Here is a 24,470-nt window from a genome sequence, read left to right on the forward strand (position 1 = left end):
ATGTATGAATTACACTTCCAAGAGAGAAGATGCTTCTATAAAGGCCAGATGCTTTTTTTCACTGAATTCCCAGATTGTGATGTCTGAAGAGTTTCAGAAGCAGCTAGGTCTCCACAGAGCACATATGTCTTCACCAATTTGGTTAATGTTTAGCATGTTGCATCACACAAGGAAACCTATTGTAGGAATGTTTAACCTACTGGTGCTAGCAAGAGATCTATATTTAGACATCCAGGCAGTATAAATGCTAGTTTGGCATCTGTTTAACAGAGGTGACAGCTTACAGCACATTAAAGAAAATCACACAATAAGACAATAATAAGACAACAGAGTAAGGATTGAATGAAACAAGTAACTGGGTAATCAGCTTGTCTTTAAAACCTCCACAGAACAAAACTGTGGTATCCAAAGCAAGATTCAATATTTTGTAGGTGAATAAAATATCTTAATTTGTTCTTACTCCAATAGAAATCAAATTGAGAAACTCAGAATAATGTAGGCTACTCATATTTAAACACTCTTATCAGAACATAAGCTGCAACATTCAGAACCATCAACAGATTTTTCAAAAAAGATTTTTCACCCAAAAATCGATTAGAGGGTTTTCAATAGTCAATGCAAGTGTGATAAATACATAAATTAGGATCTCAGCAACCTTGAATGGCAAAACCAGTTGTGTTGTTACGATGTTCTTGAGAAAGGAGAGACCAACCTTACATTTCCATAATTCAGATGAACATCCGTGAGAAAGCTGCATCAAAAAACACACCAAGATTATTTTAAGTTATCAGTTAGTATTTCATTGAAAAAAAGTCATCATTTGGGATGACATACATATAATACATATAATAATGCATGCATTTTATTATAATTCCATGTTTACACAAAACTGCCTTTTCAATATATTCAAATATAATTTTGTTAAAGCAGCACTGGAATCTACTTTTTCCCATACAGAACATTTTACAGGCAAATAGCATACAGTGATTTACACAGCATTCAAAACAAAATATTAAAGAAAAATGAATTCACATTGGTAAAAATTAAGGCAAAAGTCAATATACAGTGTGACTTTGCACTAAAACAAAATGAGGATGCTGGCTTTCGTGGATCTGAGTCCCCAAATCTGAAGAGGTTTTACAATGTATTTAGTGACTCCACAGAATTGACTGACTGTAGGAGTGCAGGCAGAGATCTCCATGGTCTAAGAGTTAAACTCATGAAGACTTGACCACCGCTGGGCTTAAGATGAGTACATGCCAAATTAGGGTAGTTGAATTTCAGAGATTGAGCAGAGGTGAGATTTGTAAAAGTTCAGCTGTGTCAACAGATGTAAACAATGTGTAAACAAGCTACATGTGTACAAACAACCATTTCAAAATGTATTCTAAACAAAACAGAGTTAGTAAAGTGTAGATAAGTGCACCTTCCTCCAGTCATCACTTGGAGATGAGGCAGGGAACCTTTACCTAAAGCGAGAAAGAATTTAAGCCGGGCCGACAGCAGTTTAAATCAGTCACCTACAAACAAATAAGTGGAGCTAGAGGGTGCCGTCATTCACAAAGTCCATTTTCAGCCTGTCTAAGTCCTGTTGCAGCATATCAACAGTGTCTGAGTTTGGGTTTGATTGATGTGGTGACAGCTGATGTAAAGCTCTTACATTTAATGTCTTGATATCAACATAAAAAAGATGTTGTTTTATGTGCCGTTTTTTTGAGGAATTTAATTTTCTTCATAGTATTGGCTGAACCCTAAATTGTTAAATTTTCTGTTCTTCTCCTTTTCTCTTATTAGAGACCCCTGAAGCAAGCTAGTTCATTCACATTGAAGGGTCACTGAGCACTTACTCACCCCTTTGACCAAGGACAATTTGTTAGACCAAACAATGCAGATAACGTTTATCGTGGGCTGCAAAAAGAGATAGCCACAACTAAATTGCATGTGTGCGAAGGTTAACTTGCAGACACCCCCCTGGATAAAGAGACCTTGAGCAAACAATTTCTTCAGAACTGGTGTTATATATGAGTTTGTTTTGTTGTCTTACTTAGATTTGTATTGTCTCCAATAAATATCGATGTAAAAAAGTCTGACCTCCACTCAGATTAGTAATATTCTCCACAACAAACTGGCGTCCAACGCAATTTCAATGTAAAAACGATTGTTGAGTGCAGTCTCTATGTTGCCTCACTGATAAAATCTAAACAATGAATATTTTAATAGCTTAAATGAGTCTTTACAAACACCGGTCTGTGTTTTTACCACACAAACATTGAAGATCTTAACTGCTATAGAGCAGAGGCAGTAGGTAATGAAAAGCAGTTCACGTTTTACACACAGCCTTTTCATGAAACTTATTCGCACGCTGCTGCTTTAAATGGAACTGTTAATTGAAGCTCATTCTGTGTGAAGGCTGAATGCTGAGTGGATTTTTGTTGTGCTTATGTTAGTGTGGGTGAGATAAAACAGTGGAAATCATCAGTCCATAGTAGAAAGTCAGGGCAATCCAGAAATGTAAAAAACTTAGCTATAACAATTGAGATCAGACAGATTTCCTTTCCTCTTGTTCATCGATCTGCTCTTCTGACCTTGTTCTGTTGAGTCAAAGGTCAACCCTGGACAGATTGCCAGTTCAACACAGGTTACAGACAAACAACCACAAACACTAACAGTCACACCTTTTGGGCAATTGGATCCGACCTTTAACCTTGTCTGTTTTTGAACTGTGTGATGAAACCCGAGTGCTCATGCAAGGGGGAGGTGGAGAGAATTTTCCTGTTATGACATTTGGTTAAAAAAAAGTTACTCGTGACAACACAATGGGAATAAAGTTTATTTGCACTTCACATAATCCTCCTGTGCATGGATTTCCTTCACCTTTAAAAATGTGACTTTGACATTATTGGAGATTGAAAATAGCCTGTAGGCTTGAAAAAACATTATCTGTCTCTCTATGTTTGCCGTGTGGAGGACTCATGAAGTGTCCTGTCTTCCCTGCTTTTGCCAATATTCATATAAGCCCAGAGACCTTAATGACCCTTATGTTAGATAAAGTGATATAGAAGATGGTTGGTAAACAGATTTGACAAGATAACACATATGAGCTTCATATTTAAACCAGAGACAAAAGTTTGATTGATAGTATGTTACAAGGATTGAACAGGATCTGAGTTGAACAGTTAGTGCTTTAAAGTTTCTTTTATTTTATCTTAACATTCAGAACCTTCATACAAAATTACCAAGAGTAACTCTTCAAATATTGTTAGCCTTCTTTAAAATCTATATTATCACTGCTTTTTGTTTTACTGATGTACTTGTTTATGAGTACTTTTAAATGTGTCTTTAGGCTTATATCTCTAAGTAAAGACACAAAGACCCATACCAGCTCGATCAGATATGACTTTACCGTGATTAGATAGAGAAAAAATAATTCAACATCGGTTAAGACAGCCCTGTGTTCCATATGACCTGCAGCACCTGGCCTCACTCCAGTCTGCACTGATAACGGGCTTGTTCCACAGGAATCCCTTAAAATTAATGGTGTTGTATATATCTGCTGCCCTGACTGGGCCCCAGAGAAGCAGAAGAAAATGGCAGGATGTATATATCCGTGCTAAAAGCAGTGACCTGAGATAAATACCTGAGCAGGTGTATTGATCAGTGTCCTGAGCAATGCAGACGGCTTCGGGAAAGAACTCTTATCCTGATGACTTGAGTAAAAACGAGTGACCAAACATAACAACACGTGACATGTTCCCTGGTCAACTCTGACCCTGCTGCAGAATCTTTGCAACTATGGCGTAAGAGATGTAATTACAAAAGCAAAAGAAGACAACAACTCCCACTGACCCCCCACACACACGTTAATGATCTATGTATTTATGGTGCATGTGACTGTCATTCCTTCTGGTTCGTTTTTCAAAGTGTCCCCAAAATTCAACTGCAGATTTATGACAGCATAATAAAGCTTCTTATCTTATCTTGCCCTAACCATATATGGTGCTGTGGAGTTAAACCTAAAGCGTAGTTTAGAGTGCAACATATTTCTTGAGCAGAGGTTATGGTTTGGGTTAATTTAGAAAAGAGAGCACGAGTGAACACACACCCTGTTTTCCCAGCCATCGATGGGCCAGAGCACGGCAAACCCTGCACAGGTCAACAAAAACACCCAGCATGAACAGCCTGGCATTGTGACAATTAATCTAGCAAAAGCATGTAATGTGAGAAATAGTTTGATGGATCAAAATTGGCCATATCACATTGCAATATGCTCCATCTCTCTCTCTCTCTCTCTCTCTCTCTCTCTCTCTCTCTCTCTCTCTCTCTCTCTCTCTCTCTCTCTCTCTCTCTCTCTCTCTCTCTCTCTCTCTCTCTCTGGTCTGAGTTTGGTCTTGGGGGTCTTCCAGAGCATGGCATGCATGTTCTCAGGGTTTGTGCTCTGGTTTTATCCCACAGTCTAAATACTTGACATTAACTGTTAACTCTGAAATTGTAAATTCTGCCTTTGTGTCTATTGTACCCTCTCCTTTATCGCCAGCTACCACTAATCATAGTTCAAGTCAAGTTTCCATATTAGATTTTAAATGTGTTAATGCCTTTGAAACTTCTTATTTAGCTTATATGTTTTTTGACCATATGGAGCCTTGCGGGCCCTGATCCTCTAGCAGCGGCCTGCTGTGCGTCCCAAAAGCCAGAACCAAGACCCATGGTGAGGCGTCCTTTAGCCACTCTGGCCCCCGCCTGTGGAACAGCCTGCTGGAGAACCTCAGGACAGCAGAGACTGTTGCAATTTTTAAACGGAGGTTATAAAGACAACTTTTTAATCAGGCTTTTCATTCATCTTTTATTTTCCTTTTATTTCCATCATTATTTATTTTATTTTATTTTATACTGTGCTTTCACTTTTTAACCTCATCTTACTAACTTTACATGAAATTTTTACTGTATCCTCTATTTTAAAGGTGCTGTAGGCAGGATTCAGCATCTCCGCCATCTTGCTTAGGGTTACCTAAGCAAGATGGCGATTTGACCCATCTAAGATGGCGATTTGAAACCCAGCACAGCCAGTCCTGTCCTGTTTTCTCTGACATCACGCCCTTACGCAAGTTAAGCCCCTCCCACAAGAACGTGTGACGAGCACCCCTCGACCAATCACGGTTAGAGCCTCATGGGCTCTTCTGATTGGTCAAAGATACCTGGAGCTGTCCAGATTCTTTTTCAGCTCAGAACAGAGACAGATGGAAATGCTGCGCCCTCGCGGTAGTGCAATTATGCTACACTCCTAAAGGATTATCAATGGATACTCTAACATTTAATCCAAAGAAAACACAGAAAAATTAAAATTGACTTGCAAAATCCTGTCTACAGCACCTTTAAAGTTTTCAGTTGTTTAACTCCAGTGTTTCCTGAGGGCGGGTCCTTCACACTGACATTGGCTAACTGTGGGGGATCCTGTGTGTTGGTCCTTCCATCCAGGCTGGCTGGAGGGCTCCCCACCTCGGTGTGGGGGTGCCCCGGTCAGGTGGGGTGGGGGGGCAGGTGCCAGTGTCCCAGCAGTCTTGGCCCATGACTTCCCCCGGTGTGGACGGCCTGATTGGTGGTGATGAATGTATGTGATGAATGCGGGTGTGTGTGTGTGTTAGTATGTGCATGTGCGTGTGCGTGTGCATGTGCGTGTGCGTGCGCGCAGTTTTGGTGAAGGCGTGGCTATGTTTTATTTTATTATTTCTAGATTTTTGCTTTTTAATATTGTAATGCTTTTTGCGTTGTTTTTTTGTGATATGAAAAGCCCATTATAAATAAAAAAAAGGTTGACAATTCATTAAAATTAACTCTATATTGTTCAGTTACAGTTAAAAATGTACAATTCTTGAGCAACATACTTTCCTGTCAGAATAAAACAGGTACTCCTTTTACCTACAACAGTGAAAAACTAAAGCTGCCATTTCATTTTAAGTCCAGTAATCACAATTAATTAACAAATAAATGTAGGGCTGTCAAAACATAATATTTTGAAAATTGTGATTAAACATGAGTTAGAATTAGGGTTAGCAACTAACTCAAAGAAAAGAAATGTAAGAGAACTTTTAGAACTCAGACGGTTCTGAGTCTCATGTCTAATGACTTCATTTCATTTTACTGTCATTGAAACATTGTTTTTTCACTCCAGTTCAGCTGAATTATGAGCGTTATATTCTTCATTTGAAGCTTGGAAAAGTAACAAATATCCTTCTGTCTATGTTCTGGTCTGTTCTGTTAAGCAAAGTACAAATTTCTCAGCAGTGTTACAGATCATTTGCTTGCTGCTATTTCAGGATAGAATTAGTATGATTACTTTGATAATGGTGCAACTAATATTTATTTATTTTTCAAGTAGCATAAGAGAGTGACCTGACATATTGAATCTCTCAAAATGAACACTGTATTTCTTTATTTCTCTTAATACTTGGAAGGTGTTTGCTCCCTCTAAGTCATGGTTTCATGACCGCACTGTGTATTTCTGAAGTAGACCTTTATGGCACTTTGTTTTTTTAATTTGAAAACTTCATTTAAAGTAGACACTGTACTAAGTTGGTCTAAATGGCACTTTCTTGAGAGCAAATACAAAAGGTCAGAAAGGAATTTATTTAATTGTGTCCATTTTATTCCCAGTTCAGACACTCTGGTAAGCAGTGATTTACATTATGGGCTTAAAACTGCCTTGAAATGATAAATAACTGAATTCTAATCATGCAATGCAAAACATGATTAATCATGATTAACAATGGAAATTTTGTGATTAATCATGGTTAAAAAAAACTTTTGAAAGCCCTATAAATAATAAATGAACTTAATGTATTTATTGCTTCTTATAAACTTCAGCAGGCTCACGTGCTTTGCCCTGTTAGTAACACCATTTTTCATGTATTTTCATGTAATGTGTCCCTTCCTTGAATTTCATGCTGCCTGGTTTCACTTTCCTTCCTGAGTTAAGTTCAGTGTTACTGTTGAATCTGCATTTGAATCCTTATCCCTTCCTGTCTTGACCGTTGTCAGCTGTGCCTCAGCTCTCTCTGTGTATATTACAGTATGTGCATTTACCAGGCTGTTTTTGTCCCTCATGGTTAATGACCTATTTCCTTCCTTGTAGTTAATGGTTTAATTTGAACTTTCAGTTTTTCTTCGTAGTTGTGTGAATAACATTTCCGTTTTTGTTTGTTTGTTTTAACTGGTCCACACAGTGGGGCATGTGAAGTGGTTTCCAGATGCTACAGCTGAAGGTGTAGATATGTCTCATCACTTGGTACCAGGCATCAAAGGGAAAATGATACACAATAATTTGATTAGTGTGATTTCTCAGCTGTATGCATATGGGAAGCAACGTTCACGAAAACCTTCAGCACTGCTTTTCCTTTTTATTTATTTATTTATTCATTAGGAGGGCACCATTAACTTAAAGAATTGAGTAAAATCATATTGCACAGTATTTATTTATATGTTCTTATTTGTAACAGCATTGAGGAGGTATAAGTTGGATATGAAATGCTATGGAAGTGACCAAAAGTCAAACTGATAAAGTGTCTTGGGGGAACCAATAAAGTCAGATTGGTGGAAAACTCAGTAGGGACTTAAAACTTCAATTGTTGCCTTGTAGCTTACACCATGAGGAGTTTGCTCAATAAAAAAATGCATGTGGTCCCACAGTCATTAAAGAACACTTCATCACAAATGCTGAGTTAGAGTCAAGTGGAAGTTCATAGTTTGGTACAAACTCATGTTTTTGATTTGCAGGATTACAACCGATGCAAAGATGAAGATGCTAAGAAGATTTATTATGTAATGACATCTGCATATATTCATGGTGTTGTTTTAGTTTTTTTTTTAGAAGTTTAAGTTAAATCATAGGTGTAACAATAACTTAAAGTGAAGCAATTCACCTTTTTCTTTTATCATTAGTTCTCATAACATGCCACTAATTTGCACACATCCACCCTAACATGATCGCTTTGTGCTCCATACCATACTTGGCCTCAGGAGGAGACCCAGACCAAACACAGATAAGATTCAACATGCAGAAAATGATATAGTTCAACAAATTTGTGTCTGTGCAAAGGTTAAGACTGTCTGATGCTTATCTGGGTAAGTAAACCTTGTGTGAACCTTGCATTGTAATTTGTGTATTCTCCTTTACTTGCAAGAATTTGCACTGTCTTCAATAAACCTCTACCACAAGGATGTCAAATATAAGGCCCATAGGTTAGAACCAGGCTGCAAGAGGCTTTAGTCAAGCGCGACATAATCACCAGGCAAACTGAAAAGCTTTCATGGAAAACTCAAGACTTCTTTTTTTAACAAATGTTTTAAGAATTGCGGACACAATACAGAGACCGGAGCTGAGATGTTGGTGATGCTGCCATGAAAGATCGCTACATCTGTAGTAACAAGGCAGCCTGGAGACCCTGCTGTCCAGCTGTTTGTAAAAAAAAATGCACCATGGAGCAGATATCGGAGGGGTTTTTTTGGATATTGCACTGTAGACGGTATCATTAAAACTGACTTCACATTGAGATTTTAACTTTTGGCCGTTTTTTTTGGTGGGAAAATGTAGACATTAACATTTCATACACTGCATCACAACACAGAAAAACTTTAAGGTTTAAATTTAAAGGAGATGATGGCACATGGAAATTGTATGTGGTTGTATATGGCCTCTGCACCAATATGTGTTTGACAACACATCTGACTCACTTTCTATATTACTAGACAAAACTAACACTGATGTTACTCCACAGAACAAACTATAAATACTTTACAGCTCCTTGCTACCTTCTTATATTGCTACTAATAGCAATAGTAAAGCAAGTGAAAATATAATGAGGAATCCACAACAGTCATTGTGTTATGTAGTAAAAAGACTTTTATTACATTCTCAAATCCACATATAATATCACCATTGTGCAATAACACTTCACTGTGTTAAACCCGCTCGGGCTTTTTATCCATGACATTATCATAAATTATTTCATATTAAAATCTAGACCGATTTAGTTATAATCTCAGAATGAAAATATCATAGACAGAAGGATCATGACAAAAAAAGAAACTTTTAAGGAGACATCTTTAAAAACGCTCTTTAAAAAAAATAGAATTACATCTTTCCAAGACAAAAAGGACACTAAACCAATGAGAAAAAAAAGAACAGTACATAAAAGGACAAAAATTAAGAAACAAACAAACAAAAAAATCACAACAAAACCAACACAAGATTTAGAGATTATAACCCAGCTATATATATATATATATATATATATATATATATATATATATATATATATATATATATATATATATATATATATATATATATATATATATATTCTCAATACAATATACTATTAAATCTATGACTCAAACTCAAAGTGTTGCAACAATAATATAGACGGGGTAAAATCTTTGATACTTCTGTAATTAAACATTCATGAGAACATGTACTGTACACAGTGATCAAGGTTTAAAGGTCTTCTATGTTGGTGCAAGGTGTCTTGCTAGACTAACTGTAGACACTGTAGGACAGAGAGCCCAGCTATCTCCCTGAGTGACTCTGAACCAAAATGTAGGTACAGCTCATGAGCTCTGTCCCCGGGACAGATCTTTCACATACCGAATCATTTGAATCAGCATGTCTAACATTCTCAGGCGTGACACACACACAGAGTATCACACTTCGTTACAATCTGCCAGTGCCATCAGGCCATTTCAGGTGATCTGCAGGAAAGTTGTTTTTTTGGTACATAATATTTTAAATCACACTATTTGTTTTGTTATCAGCTTAACCGTGCTGGAGCGCTTATGAGAATATTTAGTTTAGTACATGGCAACCGAGGCCCAACATACTTAGAACAATGGGAAAGACATTATTGCACAATCCCACAATGCCACTGTCTTAAGTACCAAGGCAAGGGTAAGACCCCTTTCAAACTATGTGAGATAATCTGGTATATGGCAAACACTGTCCCAGCAGTGCAAAGCAAATGGAGCCTAAATATACAGACATCGAACTTCTGTCATGTGATTGTCTTAAATGCTTAAGATAAAAAAGACCCCTGTTTCCTTTTCCCACAATGCCTCTGGAGTGACAGTTTTTGGTTCTCCAGAGAGACATTATCCTCTCATTCCAAGAAAAACACTTTATATGGACACACCTGTAGGTGTCTCTAGAGGCTTTTCTTTAGTCAGAAGAGTATCAGTAGGGCTTCCTGGACCTAAAGGCATGAGCTGCTCTGAATTACAGAACATCAGTCAGAGAAGAATTGATCCGTACATCTATGCCCAGCACTTCACTTTTTAGGTGTGTATTTATTGATTGTACAGTCAGCAAATTTACCACAATCTTACATTTCTGAAGAATTTCTGCAGCATGAATACAGAAACACTGAACTCAGGGGGGTAGCTGATGGCTCTGTCAACCCTTTGCCGTGCCTTGTAGTGTTTGAAATGGGTGAGGTAGTAAGGGAGTTGGAAATCACAAATATAAGAGTTAATGCTCCTATAAGGAATCCTCGGCTGCCTCAGACAGTATAATCTGCCCGACCCCAAAGCAATGAGAGTTGGCGCAGCCAGTAAATCCCCTATCATGGATGTTTAAAAAGTTTAAAAAACGCCAGCATCTGCAATTTTCTTTTTTTGCCACCTATTGAAGCATGTAGATGACAATATAGAGGCTGTCGCATTTCCAAGTCTTTCTTGATTTCCAGGTCTTTGGAGCCTACTCGGGTACTGGGAAGTTTGGATAATCCTCCTGTATAGCATAGAGCCTAATGTGTGTGACAAGATTGACGTTTTTGAGAGTACATGACCCCAATGTGGCCAGCCTCCGAGCACTGGTGGTCTTAAAACTTATGTGCACTAAAGGGGGTGTACCTAGCATTTATTCTCAGACTGTTTTAACATGAGTTTCATAGATGGAAATATTGATTTTTTTTAATTTGTAAAATCTTGAGCCAAGTGGTCAATTTAGATTTTAAATGAGGACTCTGTGCAAGTTATCCACATTTTGTATTATTTTGTAATTTCAGTCCACATTTTTACTGTCTGTGTGTGGACTGGCAGCATGTATGTGAAACCTGAGTGCGAGTGCACACATACATTATATATATATATATATATATATATATATATATATATATATATATATATATATATATATATACATATATATATCCACAATAGCTCTGTTTCATCTCTTATATATCTAAATATCTAAGTGGCATTTGCAAAGGGAAAAGGTAAGAGGACTGAGGTCACTGATTGCATAAAAAAATAAAGAGCTCGCTTACACCAGTGTCTGAGGGTATGCTAGTAAAAATATCAACAACTGTTTCAGCAGAAGTGTTCTATTTTGTGCTCCGTGTGCAAGAGTTTCTAGATGCATGGAAATGTCAGCCCACATTTCATAGCTAAAAAAAACAAAACAAACTTGTCTGCTGTGAGTTTGATCATGGTCCCTTTAAACAGTTCGCTCATATGTTACAAAACTGTAAAATATGGGTGCTACCAAAATACAGAAACCAAAAAAGAAAGAAAGAAAACAAGAAACAGTACTATACAGCTGAAACAGGCATCATTACTGCAAATCTCCACAACGTGGGTGAGGACCTTGCATATGTACATTCTATTTCGAGCCAGGGGCTGCCTGCACTGAATGGTTAAGGGATAAGGGGTACATTCAACAATAGCTTACAGGAACTGCGAGAACAGTGAAAATCACATTTTCATTCAGAAAGAATTCAGCTGAATAAAAGGTCTAAGATGTTCTGATAGAAAAATATTTTTTTGAAAATAAAAATGCAATAGGCTACACTTAAGTTGTTTTGTTTGCTTTTTTTTTTTTTAACCTCCCTAAAAAGCAAGTTAGATGCGCTGATTGCCTGGCAGCAGATCCTGCAGTTTAAGTTGAAAGGACTGACTTGCACGGCAGTGAAAGCTACTCCACAGGATTGGGAGTTCGGAGGTGAGAGGAGTGTATGCTAAAGTGTAGCGTGCAGGATTGTCATGAAGCTGCTGGTTGGTTTAGTTTCAACTGGTTGCCACATTTTTTTTTTTTCATCCTCTAACTACACCTCAAAGTCACTATTTTAATCTTGCAAAACAGCCAATCAGCTCTAGCCCTCTGTGGAGTCTGGGAAGGTAATTTCACTCCCAAACACCTCTCTGTACAGTGGAGGAAACGTATACGCTGTTTCAGGATGAACCAGACGGAAAAACTCCAGCTTGTCGATGTGAAGGTTGCAAATGGACCTCATTAGGGGAAGCTTAGCCACCATCTGGGGTTGGAATTCAGAACAAAAAGGAACAATTATATAGAGATCTGATTGCATATATGAAATGAATACAAAAATAACCAGATCCGTTACATTTCGCCAGTGGCTTTGTACCTTGGCTAGTTTCTCCTCTGATGTGTCTTTTTGTAGGCAGCGCTGCAGAGCCACGTAAACTTTGTCCTGCAACTTCTGGATCTTCTGGACATCTGTCAGCCAGATTCGATCTGGAGAGAGGGTGGTGACATTACTACGTCAGTTATATCGTCGTGCTAACAATTAGGACATGAATCTGGTCCCAATTTGTAACCACTAAAACACAACGAACAGGAAAGTCGCAGTAGAACAGAAGACACGAAAACTTTTGACACACCAACAGAAATTACTAATGCTTTATATATCATACATATAAGAACTGATCAATTCACCAAGTTGTTTTTCCACTGGCCACTGCTGATCCAATGAAAGCTAATTTTTAGAATCATAAGATTTTCTTGATTGAGCAAATGCCTACCAGGATGCTGCAAAGGTTCCAAATACCAAAGGTAAATTAACACCTTGTAATATTATTTTTTTTTTTTTGTCAAAGTTGTTATGAATCATGTGCACATAAAAAAATAACACAAAGTTGCCAATTAGTGCTCATTAGTGAACAGAATGTAATGACCTGACCACTGTGAATCAATACTGTGCAGCAACTGCGACGGTGCTGGTAAAGAAACCTTTGTGTTTACAGAGTCCAGACGAAGAGCTCTTAATTCAATAGATGTGTGGATTAACGCTTTCATAGACAGCACGTGTGAAGAGATCGTTAAATTAGGAAACACATTGTCTAACCTGGTGAAAGCAACACAGCAGCGCTGAAGAGCGCCATCTCTTCCTCTGACATCTGGATACGGCTCATACTTTTGGCAAAGTCAAACACTGCATTCACAAGGTCGTCACAGCCTTTTGGGGAGGAAGAGCAGAAAGAAAATGATCAAATGCACACTATCACTGAGCACATGAAACAGTTAACATGAAATTCCATGCTTGCCCCTTCATATTTCCAGATGAATCAGGAAAGAAAGCTAAAGCAATAGATAGGGAAAGAGCTGACTCACCAAGAGCTTTGAAAAGTTGAGGCATGGCAAACTTTCCATCAAAGAGCAATGTATTATTGATGGGGTTATAGGCCCGACACATACGGATCAGAAGAACATCCATGCAGCCTGTCGACCAAGATAAAAAGACTTTCATTAGAAACTGCTGGAGAATTCATACATTTAAATGGATATTGTGGAAGAGATATTTTAAATACTAGCTTTGATTTGTTCTGTGTGACATTATAAAGTTGTGCACTTCGTCTGTATTCTGGGAAGAATGATCACTGGAACAATTCTCAGGGTGCTTAACATCATCAACACAAGCAAGGTAATTCATTACTAAGCCAACAGCACACCACCGATATTATTTTCATATTTGATTATGCAAATATGTTCGGTTTCCATGACAGTCCAAAGAACATTTTTGATAACACATTGGAATTCTCAGACATTCTACATTCCAGAACCTATTCACCCCGAGGTGACAGCCAAGCTGGCAGATGTGGTGAAGGTGTGGATCCTTTAAAACGTTTGAAGGATTTCTTAGTGAAGTTTTTATTTGATCCACATAAAAATGATGAATGCAAGCGCTCGTTACTTTATCCACTATAAACCCAGGACAAAAAATAATCTCATGCCTGCGCTGATGTGATCAGCAACAACCAATCACTTATTTAGAAATTCTCACTGTACTGGAATATGAAGTCATATTACAGTGGAAAAAAGAACAGGAATTGTGGCATGGAAGAAACTGCATAATTTAAACAAAGCCAGCCATTCTTCAGAAAAGGAACAACATGCACCTTTCAGAGTCACTCTGCAAGCATGTGATACTGGTATGCTTTGAAGTCAATTACCATTTGCTGGTAATATACTCTTCATCTGACAACAGCTATCTTTGTCACGGCTAGATGTTTGCAGTTTAACATATATAGCAGCAGCAAGTGTGCAAAGCTGGTTTTCAGCCTGCGGGATGTATGTGTGTGTATGTACTGTATATTGATGTCAGGCACTGACCTGCTTTGAGTAGGATAATCTGATCATTCTGACAGAGGTCCATGAAGCCAGAGATGCGCTTGGCAAACTCGACGACATACTGGATTGCGTTGGTGATGTGAATGGCACACTGTTGCCACATTACCTCAGCAGACTGAAAGAGAAAGAAGCAAACAGAAATGCTCTATGAGGAAAGCAGTGCTTCATAAAGACGTGATTAATCATCTCTGTTGACTTGATTTCAGATTTTTGAAATGCAAATTTTACCAGCTTAAATTGTTTGGATTGTCACTGTAACACTTAACTGTGGTGACATGAAAGCTTTATTATGTTACATAAATTTCAATGGTAATTTCACAGTAAATCAAATTATCATACATTTGAAAATTGCAAGGTTTTTTTCTTTACATATTTTGACACTTTACAAGGTTTTCCTAAAGCAAAACTTATGGGAGGTGAGAGAAGAATTTAATTTAATTTCCTAAAACAGTCCAGTGTTCGTAATTAAGGTTCAACTGTCATATATTTGCTCTTTTGTAATTAACAGCAGCCAGTGAAACCCTTACCTTCATCTGGTGCGCACGTGTCTCTTCTGGACTGTACAATGTCCAGGCCATTCTCTTCAGCTCGTCTGGGTTGTACTGGCTTGTTTCAATATGGGACTTTACCACACTCTGGGTTATACGCTCTGAATGAAAAAGAAGGAATCACTGCATTTTCACATGACTCTAAAAAAGTTTTCTGATGATATCTATGGTTTAAAATCACATCAGCAAAGTGCAGCAAGACGAATATTTACCTATCTCCAGCATGGAGCAGCTCTCGGGCACTGGATTAAGGATAGCATGTGAAAAAAGTCCAGAATCGTGCAACAGCTGGTACTCATGCTTTATGCTGTTGTTGCCGTCAACAAAGTCCAAGTTGGTCTGTTCTGGTGAACTCTGAGAAGAAGAGCTGCTGCCTGCACTTCCACCCAGTATGTCCAGGTTGCAGTACTCTCCACCTGCATCCTCTGGGGTCAGTGGCAGGTCAAAAAGCAGGCCCTCTGGCAGCGTGGCAATGTCATCCAGATCGCTGAGAGTGGCACTGGAGCCTCTTCTGTAAGTGCGGCCGAGGTCAGCCAAGTCACCGCTGTCCTCGTGGACACCGACCCCTGCGCACTCCTGGGACTGCTGGTGTTTCTGAACCTCTGCGTACAGGCTGTCACGCTGCTTTTTGGACATCCGGCCAAACTTCACAGCTGTCAAAGCAGGGTGCAAAGACAAAAAAGAAACATTAAAGAGAGCTCGGATGAAGGCTCAGAGGGATCGCGTGACACATTTGTTGTGATAAGCAAAAAGTGGGAAGATGGAAACCCTGAGTTGATTAAATATAGATCAAGTTACTGAACTCACCATCTCGGCTCATGCCCAGAGCGAGACACTTCTGCAGCCTGCAGTGCTGACAACGATTGCGGTTGGTCCGATCAATTAGGCAGTTCCTCTGTCGAGAGCAGGAGTACATAGCATTGTTCTGCTGGCTGCGTCGAAAAAACCCCTAAAAAACAGAAGCAGGCACCGTGTGAGTATTGCAGCACCTGCTGGGTGTTGTAAATCATAAGTAAAACACTTAATTAGACAGAGTACAATAAACAATGTGATAATCGCACTTTGGAGACCAGTTCTTCTGCTCATTATCCCCTTGCACATAAGTGATGGGGGTGGTTAAAGGCTCACCTTGCAGCCTTCACAGGTGATGACACCATAGTGAATCCCAGATGATTTGTCCCCACAGATTTTACAGGGAATTACCTCTATTTGAGCTGTAGAGAGAAAAAAAAAAGCAGAAAACCAAAACTGTGAGAAAAACTTGCCAACATGCTTAGACAGCTTAGATGAGAAATGGTGTGTTGAGACTATAATAGGAAAAAAGAAAAGTAAATGTCACGAGAAATATGTTTTATTTCTCAGGGGCAGCATTTGTTTCTATTACATAAAGATAATCATTAAGAATTTATTTTTTACATTTATAACTACATTGCAACTTCTATGCATGTTACTGTTAGGCTTTTTCCTTATGCATTGTTAATGATTGTAGAGATTTCTGGATTAATCAAAAAATTGGTTATTGAAAGACTGCACACTGCCAAATTGCAAATCCAAAACAACAACGAGGAAGATGTCCTGAAGTGGCAGTGTGATGCAGGTGTAGACTGTGCCCAGTTCAGTTGTTAGACAACATAAATCCAGAGAAAAATTGCAAGTGTGTGGAAAACCCTGCCCACAGGCATGTTACAAGAAAACAGTTTCGCCACGGTCCAATTTTAACTGGTGGGGCGGCATTCTTACTGCATGAAACTGTATAACCTCTCAGACTGACAGTTATTATATGTCCTTCAGTGATTTCAGGCATATTAAATGAAATGGGTATCTTTTAGGAAATCAATATATACTTTAAAAGGTTTTTTTTTTTTGTCTTTCTCATTTAACCCAAACTAGTTTTAATTCCTTGAATGCAATGGAAGGCACAAGTATGCACATATTCTTTTTATTTGATGGCACGTGAATGCTTTTCAACCTCTGAAACATTTCAAACAATGATAATGAGATGCTTGTCTGTGATAGAGTTACAGGACTATGCAGAAACAAGAGAAGTGTCAAGACCACAAAGGAAACAGTGTACACTGTACATTATACACCTTGTGTCCATTGTGGAAGCCTGAGCCTTCTTACCCAGGAACAGCCTGTTCTTTTCATTATGTTGTTTATCTAAGTAGCTGGGCCTCCTCAAGCCCAGAATAGCAGGTCAATTGCATTAGCTGAGGCCTAGGGTTATAAAGTTTCACAGCTCTCTCTTGCGCTGTCACTCTTCTTCCAGGGATGAACAAAATGTTAACAGGTTAACAAAGGTACACCGCCATGCCGAAGCCTCCAAGGCCTTCGGTTTTCACCCGCAGAACAACTGCCATCATTACAGTTCAGGTTGTGTGTGGTTATTGATTTGTCTGAGGCCAAGGGGTGTGCCAAACACTCCTTAAACCATGTTGCTGGGTCACACAGGGAATTAGGTAACCCATAAATCACTGGAAACTGGTCTTCAACTGCCCTTCAGAAAATTGCTGTTTTCTAAAGTGGTCTTTATAAACTGCATTCAACCAACCAATCAAATGAGTCACTGTGCGTGGGGAGGCATGTGCGTCACACACGGCAAAAGAGATTAGTGACTAAAAATCTTGACTCAGGGGAAAAAAAACAACAACCCTAAAACAACATGTTCATATTTGTAACTCTTAATAAGAGTATTTAGAGTCGTGCAGAACACATACTCGAGTGTCTTGGATTGGTATCATCCCATGGCCCACGAAACGCAACCGAGAGATATAAATAAATAAAGTGCAATGGAAAAAAAAATCCCTTCTCCATTGCTCCCTTTATCGCGCCCCCTTCAGCGCCTCACCCCCTCCCTTCAGTTGGTTATATAACTGCCGTCTGGCCGCATTCCACCAACACACTCATTCAGAGGTGGTTCTCTTGGCAACAGTGCGAGGATCCTCCTCCACCCTTCGATGCTGCTATTGGACTCTGAGCGAGAGGCTTCGCCTGTGACTCGCTGCCTCACCTGCCAGTCAGCTGAGTGGCACAGTAAAGCCCGGCAAGCAGGGGCTGCTCCACTGACACAGTTTCCCATTCAGCAAATGGGGTGGCAGACTCAGAAGGAATACAATGTGGTTCCTTGCAGGTTTGAAGGCGGAACAAAATCTGACACAATCTCAGGTGGAGGGAGGGTGGATCCCTGCTTTAGGCTGACAAAGGCTACAGTGTGAGGTTTAATTACAGAAAGAAACCAGATGACCATACGAAACTAGGAAGGAAAGAGAAGTGGCCCCAACTGCAGATTTCAACACTTGTGCAACATCTGGACATCGTTCAAAAAGCATCCAGTACAGTAAGCTATGAGACTGGAGGAGGGCTTTGGTAATAGTAGCTTGTAACTTGTTGCAGCACGTCAAGTATTTGAGTGAAACTTCAGCAGTGTTTCAGTTGTACCATAAATCTATTTTTAATCTGGTGCTGCTGCACCAGCAGCTCCTTCTGTCATCTTGGTTTATTGGCTTATAAATGTTGCACACACACACACACACACAAAAACTGTGTTGATTTTAAATATATCGATGTTGCACACTTGTCACGCTGGACTGAGGGAGCTAACACAGTCAACCATGCAATGACTAATTTTGAGGCATGTTGCAATGTAGCATGAGACTGAACAAGAGCTGCTTTATTCCCAGTGAAGTTTATTGAGAACACTACTAATCTTTGTTCTAAGACAGACTGTTCTTGAAAACAAGAAACATACAACTTTGAAAAATTTAATTGCATAAACTATATCAGCTTATAACGCACATGATGTATACAACAGTGACTAAATAACAAACATAAGTTAAATTCAATACAAATTAGAACATTAATAAATGTGTGTTATGTAAAGGTTTGTAAAACATTAACCATAAACTTGTATAAGGAAGTCAATGCTAACTTTAAACTCAAAGATAAATGGTTATCCAGAGGTGATTTAAGTCAGTTAGTCATTCAGTCAATTACTGTGTCGCTCAGGCTGTGACTTGTTTTATCATCTATGCTGCAACTTAACAGCAGCATAGGACTTTGTCCCTTCCCATCCCAGCTAATCAAACAGTCCAAGGGTCTTATTTACTTGACACATTATATTTACCTGGCATGTATATTTAACCTACTTTGTACCAAGCTTCTGACTCACGTGTGCAAAAAATAACCCAAGTATATCATAAATTGTGCAGAATGCCATGACATTGGTTTACCAACAGAATTACCTGAGTCACTCGCTTTGACAGGTAGTCTGTCAAAAAAACAGAAAGTCCCGCTGCCCCCCTCTAAAGCCTTCTGCTGTCTTTCTGCAAATCTTCCAAAGCAGGGTACCCACTGACACCTGTTTTCTATGCAAAATCAGCATGTGAACAGTAATAATTATTTTTTTTTCCTCTTCTCCTCTCACTGACCTACCTAGAGAGCACAGGTAGTATAATATGGCCTGAAACTAACCCCTAACACTTTGAAAAGGCCCTCCAGTTTAAGGAGATTCCTCAGCAGATGCCAGAGTTTGCGAATTGTAGACACCAGTGGAAGTAAGATTAAATGAAACAATCAATCACTGTGTTTTTATTTGAATATTTTGAGATATTGCTGACCAAACAAAGCAAAAGCAACCACAGTAAAAAAGAGCAGTAACATAAAACCTACCTATAATTGGAATCCAGCTATGTCAGGCAAATACTGTACATTCTGTGCAGTGCAGAGGCCTGTCTGAACACACCGGCCACATCCATAAGACTAAAACCTTCCTTTTTTCTTTCTATGTTACTTCTGCTTACTATTCCCATGCTTCTTCTCACCTCAAGGTTTAGATATATTATTGCTGAATAAATGTAGAAAATGGACCACATGATTTAATTAGTAGAATGCTACTTCTTCACCCTTCTAAGAATTTGCATTCACATGTTAAACAAGAGCCCAGTGTCTGCCAAGAAACCAGGCCCCATACTGTGTGGCCCCTGTAGTGCTGCACCATTGATCAGAAAAGATAAAGTGCATTCACTTGACCGTGCTACTGTGTGCTGCTCTAAGACCAGACCCAAGTGGGCCTCTGCAACACAGTCATTTCAAGTCTGAGGAATTTGGTTTGCAGCATGTTATTTAGCACACTTCTCCAAGCTGCAGGAACACATTTAAGCATGCACTACGAAATCACAACCATCTCTACTAAAAACCTTTAAATGTCACCCATCCACTGTCAGACTTGGGAAATAGATGTGACTTTTTCAAATTTACAGAACATTTGGATGCAACTGAGTTATAGCAAATGTTGGAAGAGTAACTTTAGATATGACAGTGCTACAGTATGAGCAACAATGCAGAGATATAAGGTGACGTTTCCCCAGCACACTAACCAGCAGATTGTGTGAAGAGGTAAAGTGTTAGATAAAGGGAATGGAATCCTAGCATGGCATTGTCAAAGAAAAAGGGCACCTTGACACATACTGTAACTTGCTGTGAACCCCCCCCCCCCCCCCCCCCCCCCCCCCCCAAGACTGAACACTCAACAGATAGTGGCTTTGAGGCTGAACTCAGCGCAGCAGTGTCCTTGGAGAGCAGAGAGCAGCCTTCCCTTTCTGCTGCTTCTATACCTTTGATCCTAGAGTAACTGAGCTCCGACACGTCTTCTCAGGCTGCATCTCTGTACACAGACAATACATCTAGGCATGCTTCTTTAAGTTTATTTGCTTGCAAAGCATCATTACTTTGTATAACTTATTTATGTGCAAATTATTAAACAATATGACTATCTCTAAAAGAGGTGATTGCAGTTCTTAAATCTAAATCAGAATCTTTTCACCTCTCTAAGTTCTAACTTACATTTTTGCAACACTGAATTACTCACGTAATTTTATTTCTGGTCTATTCGTCTGAGATATTTCAATTTATTTGGCAATTGGACAGAACCAGATTGATGAGCCACGCTTGACTGGAGGAAGGTAAACTCTGGTTGATGTAAGTAACCTTAGCTGGCAGAGGAAGCTGAGCTTAACTGAACCCTGCTGCGTTTCACAGTTAAATGAAGGCTTGCTGTGCCCATATCCTGCTTGTGACTGCAGTGCATAATGCTGACATATAACACTACACAAAACGGTTTAATTACACAATTAAAAAAATATCCATATATTAACTGATGTTTGTCTGTAGACCACACATATGTTACTTGTCACATAATTTTTGAAAGTAAAAATAGCAGCGACACCTGAAAGGTCAGCATGCTCTTGTTTTACACATAAAAACTTCAGTTCAAAGATTATATTTTCCCGGCAACTGATTTAAATAATCCTCACAGTTTCATCACTTTTGATGACAGACTGGGCACAAACACACACACACAAAGCAATCTTCAATGACAGAAGTAGGTCAATGGAACACCTCTCTCTCTCGCTCTCTCTCTCTCTCCCCGTGTTTAACCCACAGACACACACACACACAGACACCGACCACCATACAGCTGATTATGAAAACAAATGCACGTTGGCTGATGGACTCCCTCAATTTGGAGCCTAAAGCACAACTAATAAGATCACGCCGTATATTTACTGTCGTTACTTCAAGATCCCTATTAGAAGTAGCCTAACACACACGCATATAAAAAAAAAATGTGTTATCAAGTGTTATAATCAAAAGCTGAAATAATAACTAAAATAAAATAAAAACAAATGAATGCAGCTCCATTTTCAGTGTAAATGATTCCTGCCAGTAGATTTTCATGCGGCTTGACAGCCGATGAATCACTCTGCTCTCTACCTCCCTTCTCTCTCTCTTACATAACCAGAGTTGCTCACTGAGGAAAATAAAGTCTTTGGGCATTCTAAAAGCATTCGTTTCTTCAAAACATTGCAAATGTGCACACAATGAGTACACAAATTATTGATAGACGTTAGAAAAGGATGTTCTAATATTTGAATATTGTAATTTGTAATTAAAATAGCAAATTCTCAACATTAGGCTGTTCATCTAAGGAATATATACGCACTAAAATCAACTATGCTAGTCGTTGTGACACATATTTACTTTATAAAGTAATATAATTTACTTTTACGTAGCTTGGCGTCAAATCTGGTGTTTGTTTCAAAGCGCGTCAGCAGTGGACGCACTTTCAGCCTGCGCTTCAAACAAGTGCCTTCGCTACCCTGAAACAACCCGAGCGTTGCAAAAAAAAAAAAAAAAAAACAAGCCTGAGCTGCTGTCCCCGAGAAATTCAACTAAATATTAAGGAAATTCAATGACATAACAAATGCACAAACTCACCTCTCATGGTTTTTGGCGATGAAGTCTAGCCGAGCCGTGTCATGAAAGTCCAAGTGGAAATAAAGCCAAGAAACGCCGAAAGCGTGACGCACGATTTCGCTCCAAACAGGAGCAGCTGAAAACTGTAACAACAAATCCTCATATGGGGATTTCTAGCCTTTCTGCACCCGGACAGACTTAATAATGAAACAGAAGCAACAGCGCGTGCTGACTGTGTGAGAGCAGCTCGCACTTTGCGATTAAAACGTACGCCTATAACACAACACGGCAGCGGCGGCTCTTCCCCTGCTTGCTCTTTCCTGCTCTGTCTTTCGCTCTAACCTAGATTCGGCGCGTGGACTACACATGATCCTCAGCCCGCGGTCCGCCCGCCTCGTGCCCCGTGAGCTAACGCGCGCGCGCACCACCCCCCGCCCCCCCGCGCGCTTTAAGGAGGTTCTCGCGTGCGTGGGAAAGTGTGGCAGTGTGTCAGTGCAGACCGGCCGTCACCCAGCGTGGGAACTATTCAATTACAAGCGTTCATTTGGGGATTTGCAGACTTTCCCACCTTATTTTTGAAAAAAATCTGTATCAGAATTAATTTTTTCTTTCCCTTTTTTTTCTCCTTCTAAAGTATTTAAACGTTAAATCCAACAAGATACACTCATCATTGAAAAAGAAGAAGAATAAGAATAGCAACAAAAACAACAACGATAATAATAATAATAATAATAATAATAATAATAATAATAATAATAATAATAATAATAATAATAATAATAATAATAATAATAATGATAATACCAGTCAATTCAATGTTGTAGCTCAATAAAGACCAAAACATGTATACAGTAATTATAACTGAAAAGTTTGGGGTTTAGCCCAGAACAAGAAAGTTATGAGTTGTAGTCTGGGCCTGTGTGGAGGAGTTTTAAGTACTTTTGACTGGCTTTCTCTACTTACTTTGTTTTCAGTGCCATAGATCAAAATTATACATTTGAGTTTCCTTGAAGAAATCAATAAACCTATTGCTTTGACTAGATGCCACAGAGATAGTCAATAAACTGACAAACTACTTACTGAATGACCACAGCTTTCATTGCTTGTTCCCTAAAGAATTTATATTACAGAGGGACAGAATCAGTAAAGGCAAATAAATTGAACAGTAGATGTGTATTTAGGAGTATAAATATATGATAAAACGTAGTATAGATATTTGTCATATAAGCGATATGCTTTTAATAAAGTCTTTAATGTAACACCAGACTCAAGAAATAACAGTATTTTTAATGTGTAAGCAGCGACTCAGGTCAGACACCTCACAGATTAAAATGAGCTTCATTACACTGTTATGGCATCCTATGTAATAATTGACCTACTGTCGGTAAACTCATTGTATAATTTTTTTCAGGAATGAATAACTGTCCAGACATAACCTCACCTTTAATAATAAAGACACTATTTGAGCAGCACAGTGGTTTGTGCTGTCTTCAAGCAGGACCCCAGGTTGCGTTCATTTGCAGTCAAGGTTCATTCTATCTTTGTATGATCTTTAAGTTGCTGTGTGGATTTGTTGTCATTATGACCCATTTCCTCACACAATCTAATGAAAAACACAGCAAGTTATAGGTCAGTCGGTGAGTTTAGCTTATAGGTGTGACTGCCTGGGTGGGTGAATGTCATTCTCTGTGTTAGCCCGGTGATGGACAGCTGACCTTTCCAAGTGCTGTTTGCTCATTGTCAGTTTAGACAGAAGTCAGCTGCTGCTACTCTGGCTTCGATGTTGTACAAAACAATAAAACAAAAACGAAACTAGATTAAATTGACTATAAAGGTCAAATATGTTTACAGGAGTTTAGTTTTCATATTTGAAAAGATATGTGTTCTACTTTTTCTCCTTTACAGTGTCTGAATTATTTGCAAAACGCTGAATCTTTAAGACAGTGTTCCAACTTTTCCCGGACTGAGCCTGGAAATGAATTGGTTATCAATTTCATTTAGAGACACCTGGATGATAATAATACATTCTCTTAAATCAGCAGTAAATGTAATACTGATACACCATTGCACCGTTCCCTGTTACAGTTTACTGCCTTAACTTTGTTAGCATTGCTTTCAATAGTTGGTATTTAGTTGATGGGATATCCCCATGGTATTCTCTGTCATTGTGCAGTAGACTTCAGATACGTGAAAAGGAAGGCTGTGTCCTTAGCGTTCATTGAGCTGGAACTCTTAATTATATCACAGGATTAACA

General features: G+C 38.9%; 1 protein-coding gene and 1 long non-coding RNA gene across 2 annotated transcripts in view; one reads left to right on the forward strand and one right to left on the reverse strand.

Moving 5' to 3' along the window:
• The window catches only part of LOC115381330 (uncharacterized), an 18,884-nt gene extending 7,340 nt beyond the window's left edge, over nt 1-11,544 (forward strand). The window contains exon 3 of the long non-coding RNA XR_003930413.1: nt 11,433-11,544. This is a non-coding gene — a long non-coding RNA (uncharacterized LOC115381330). The remainder of the gene's footprint in view (nt 1-11,432) is intronic.
• A 236-nt stretch (nt 11,545-11,780) lies between these two features.
• rorca (RAR-related orphan receptor C a) lies at nt 11,781-22,553 on the reverse strand. The gene is made up of 10 exons (XM_030082607.1): nt 22,237-22,553; nt 16,090-16,175; nt 15,769-15,910; nt 15,174-15,614; nt 14,941-15,062; nt 14,396-14,528; nt 13,397-13,504; nt 13,131-13,241; nt 12,411-12,520; nt 11,781-12,299 (listed from the first exon to the last, which is right to left on the reverse strand). Exons 1-10 carry the CDS (start codon nt 22,241-22,243, stop codon nt 12,138-12,140), a joined length of 1,422 nt encoding a protein of 473 aa, XP_029938467.1. The 5' UTR covers nt 22,244-22,553; the 3' UTR covers nt 11,781-12,137.
• Between the last annotated feature and the right edge of the window lie 1,917 nt (nt 22,554-24,470).

This window comes from Salarias fasciatus, chromosome 23, assembly GCF_902148845.1.
Source record: "Salarias fasciatus chromosome 23, fSalaFa1.1, whole genome shotgun sequence".
Taxonomy (NCBI): Eukaryota; Metazoa; Chordata; class Actinopteri; order Blenniiformes; family Blenniidae; genus Salarias; species Salarias fasciatus.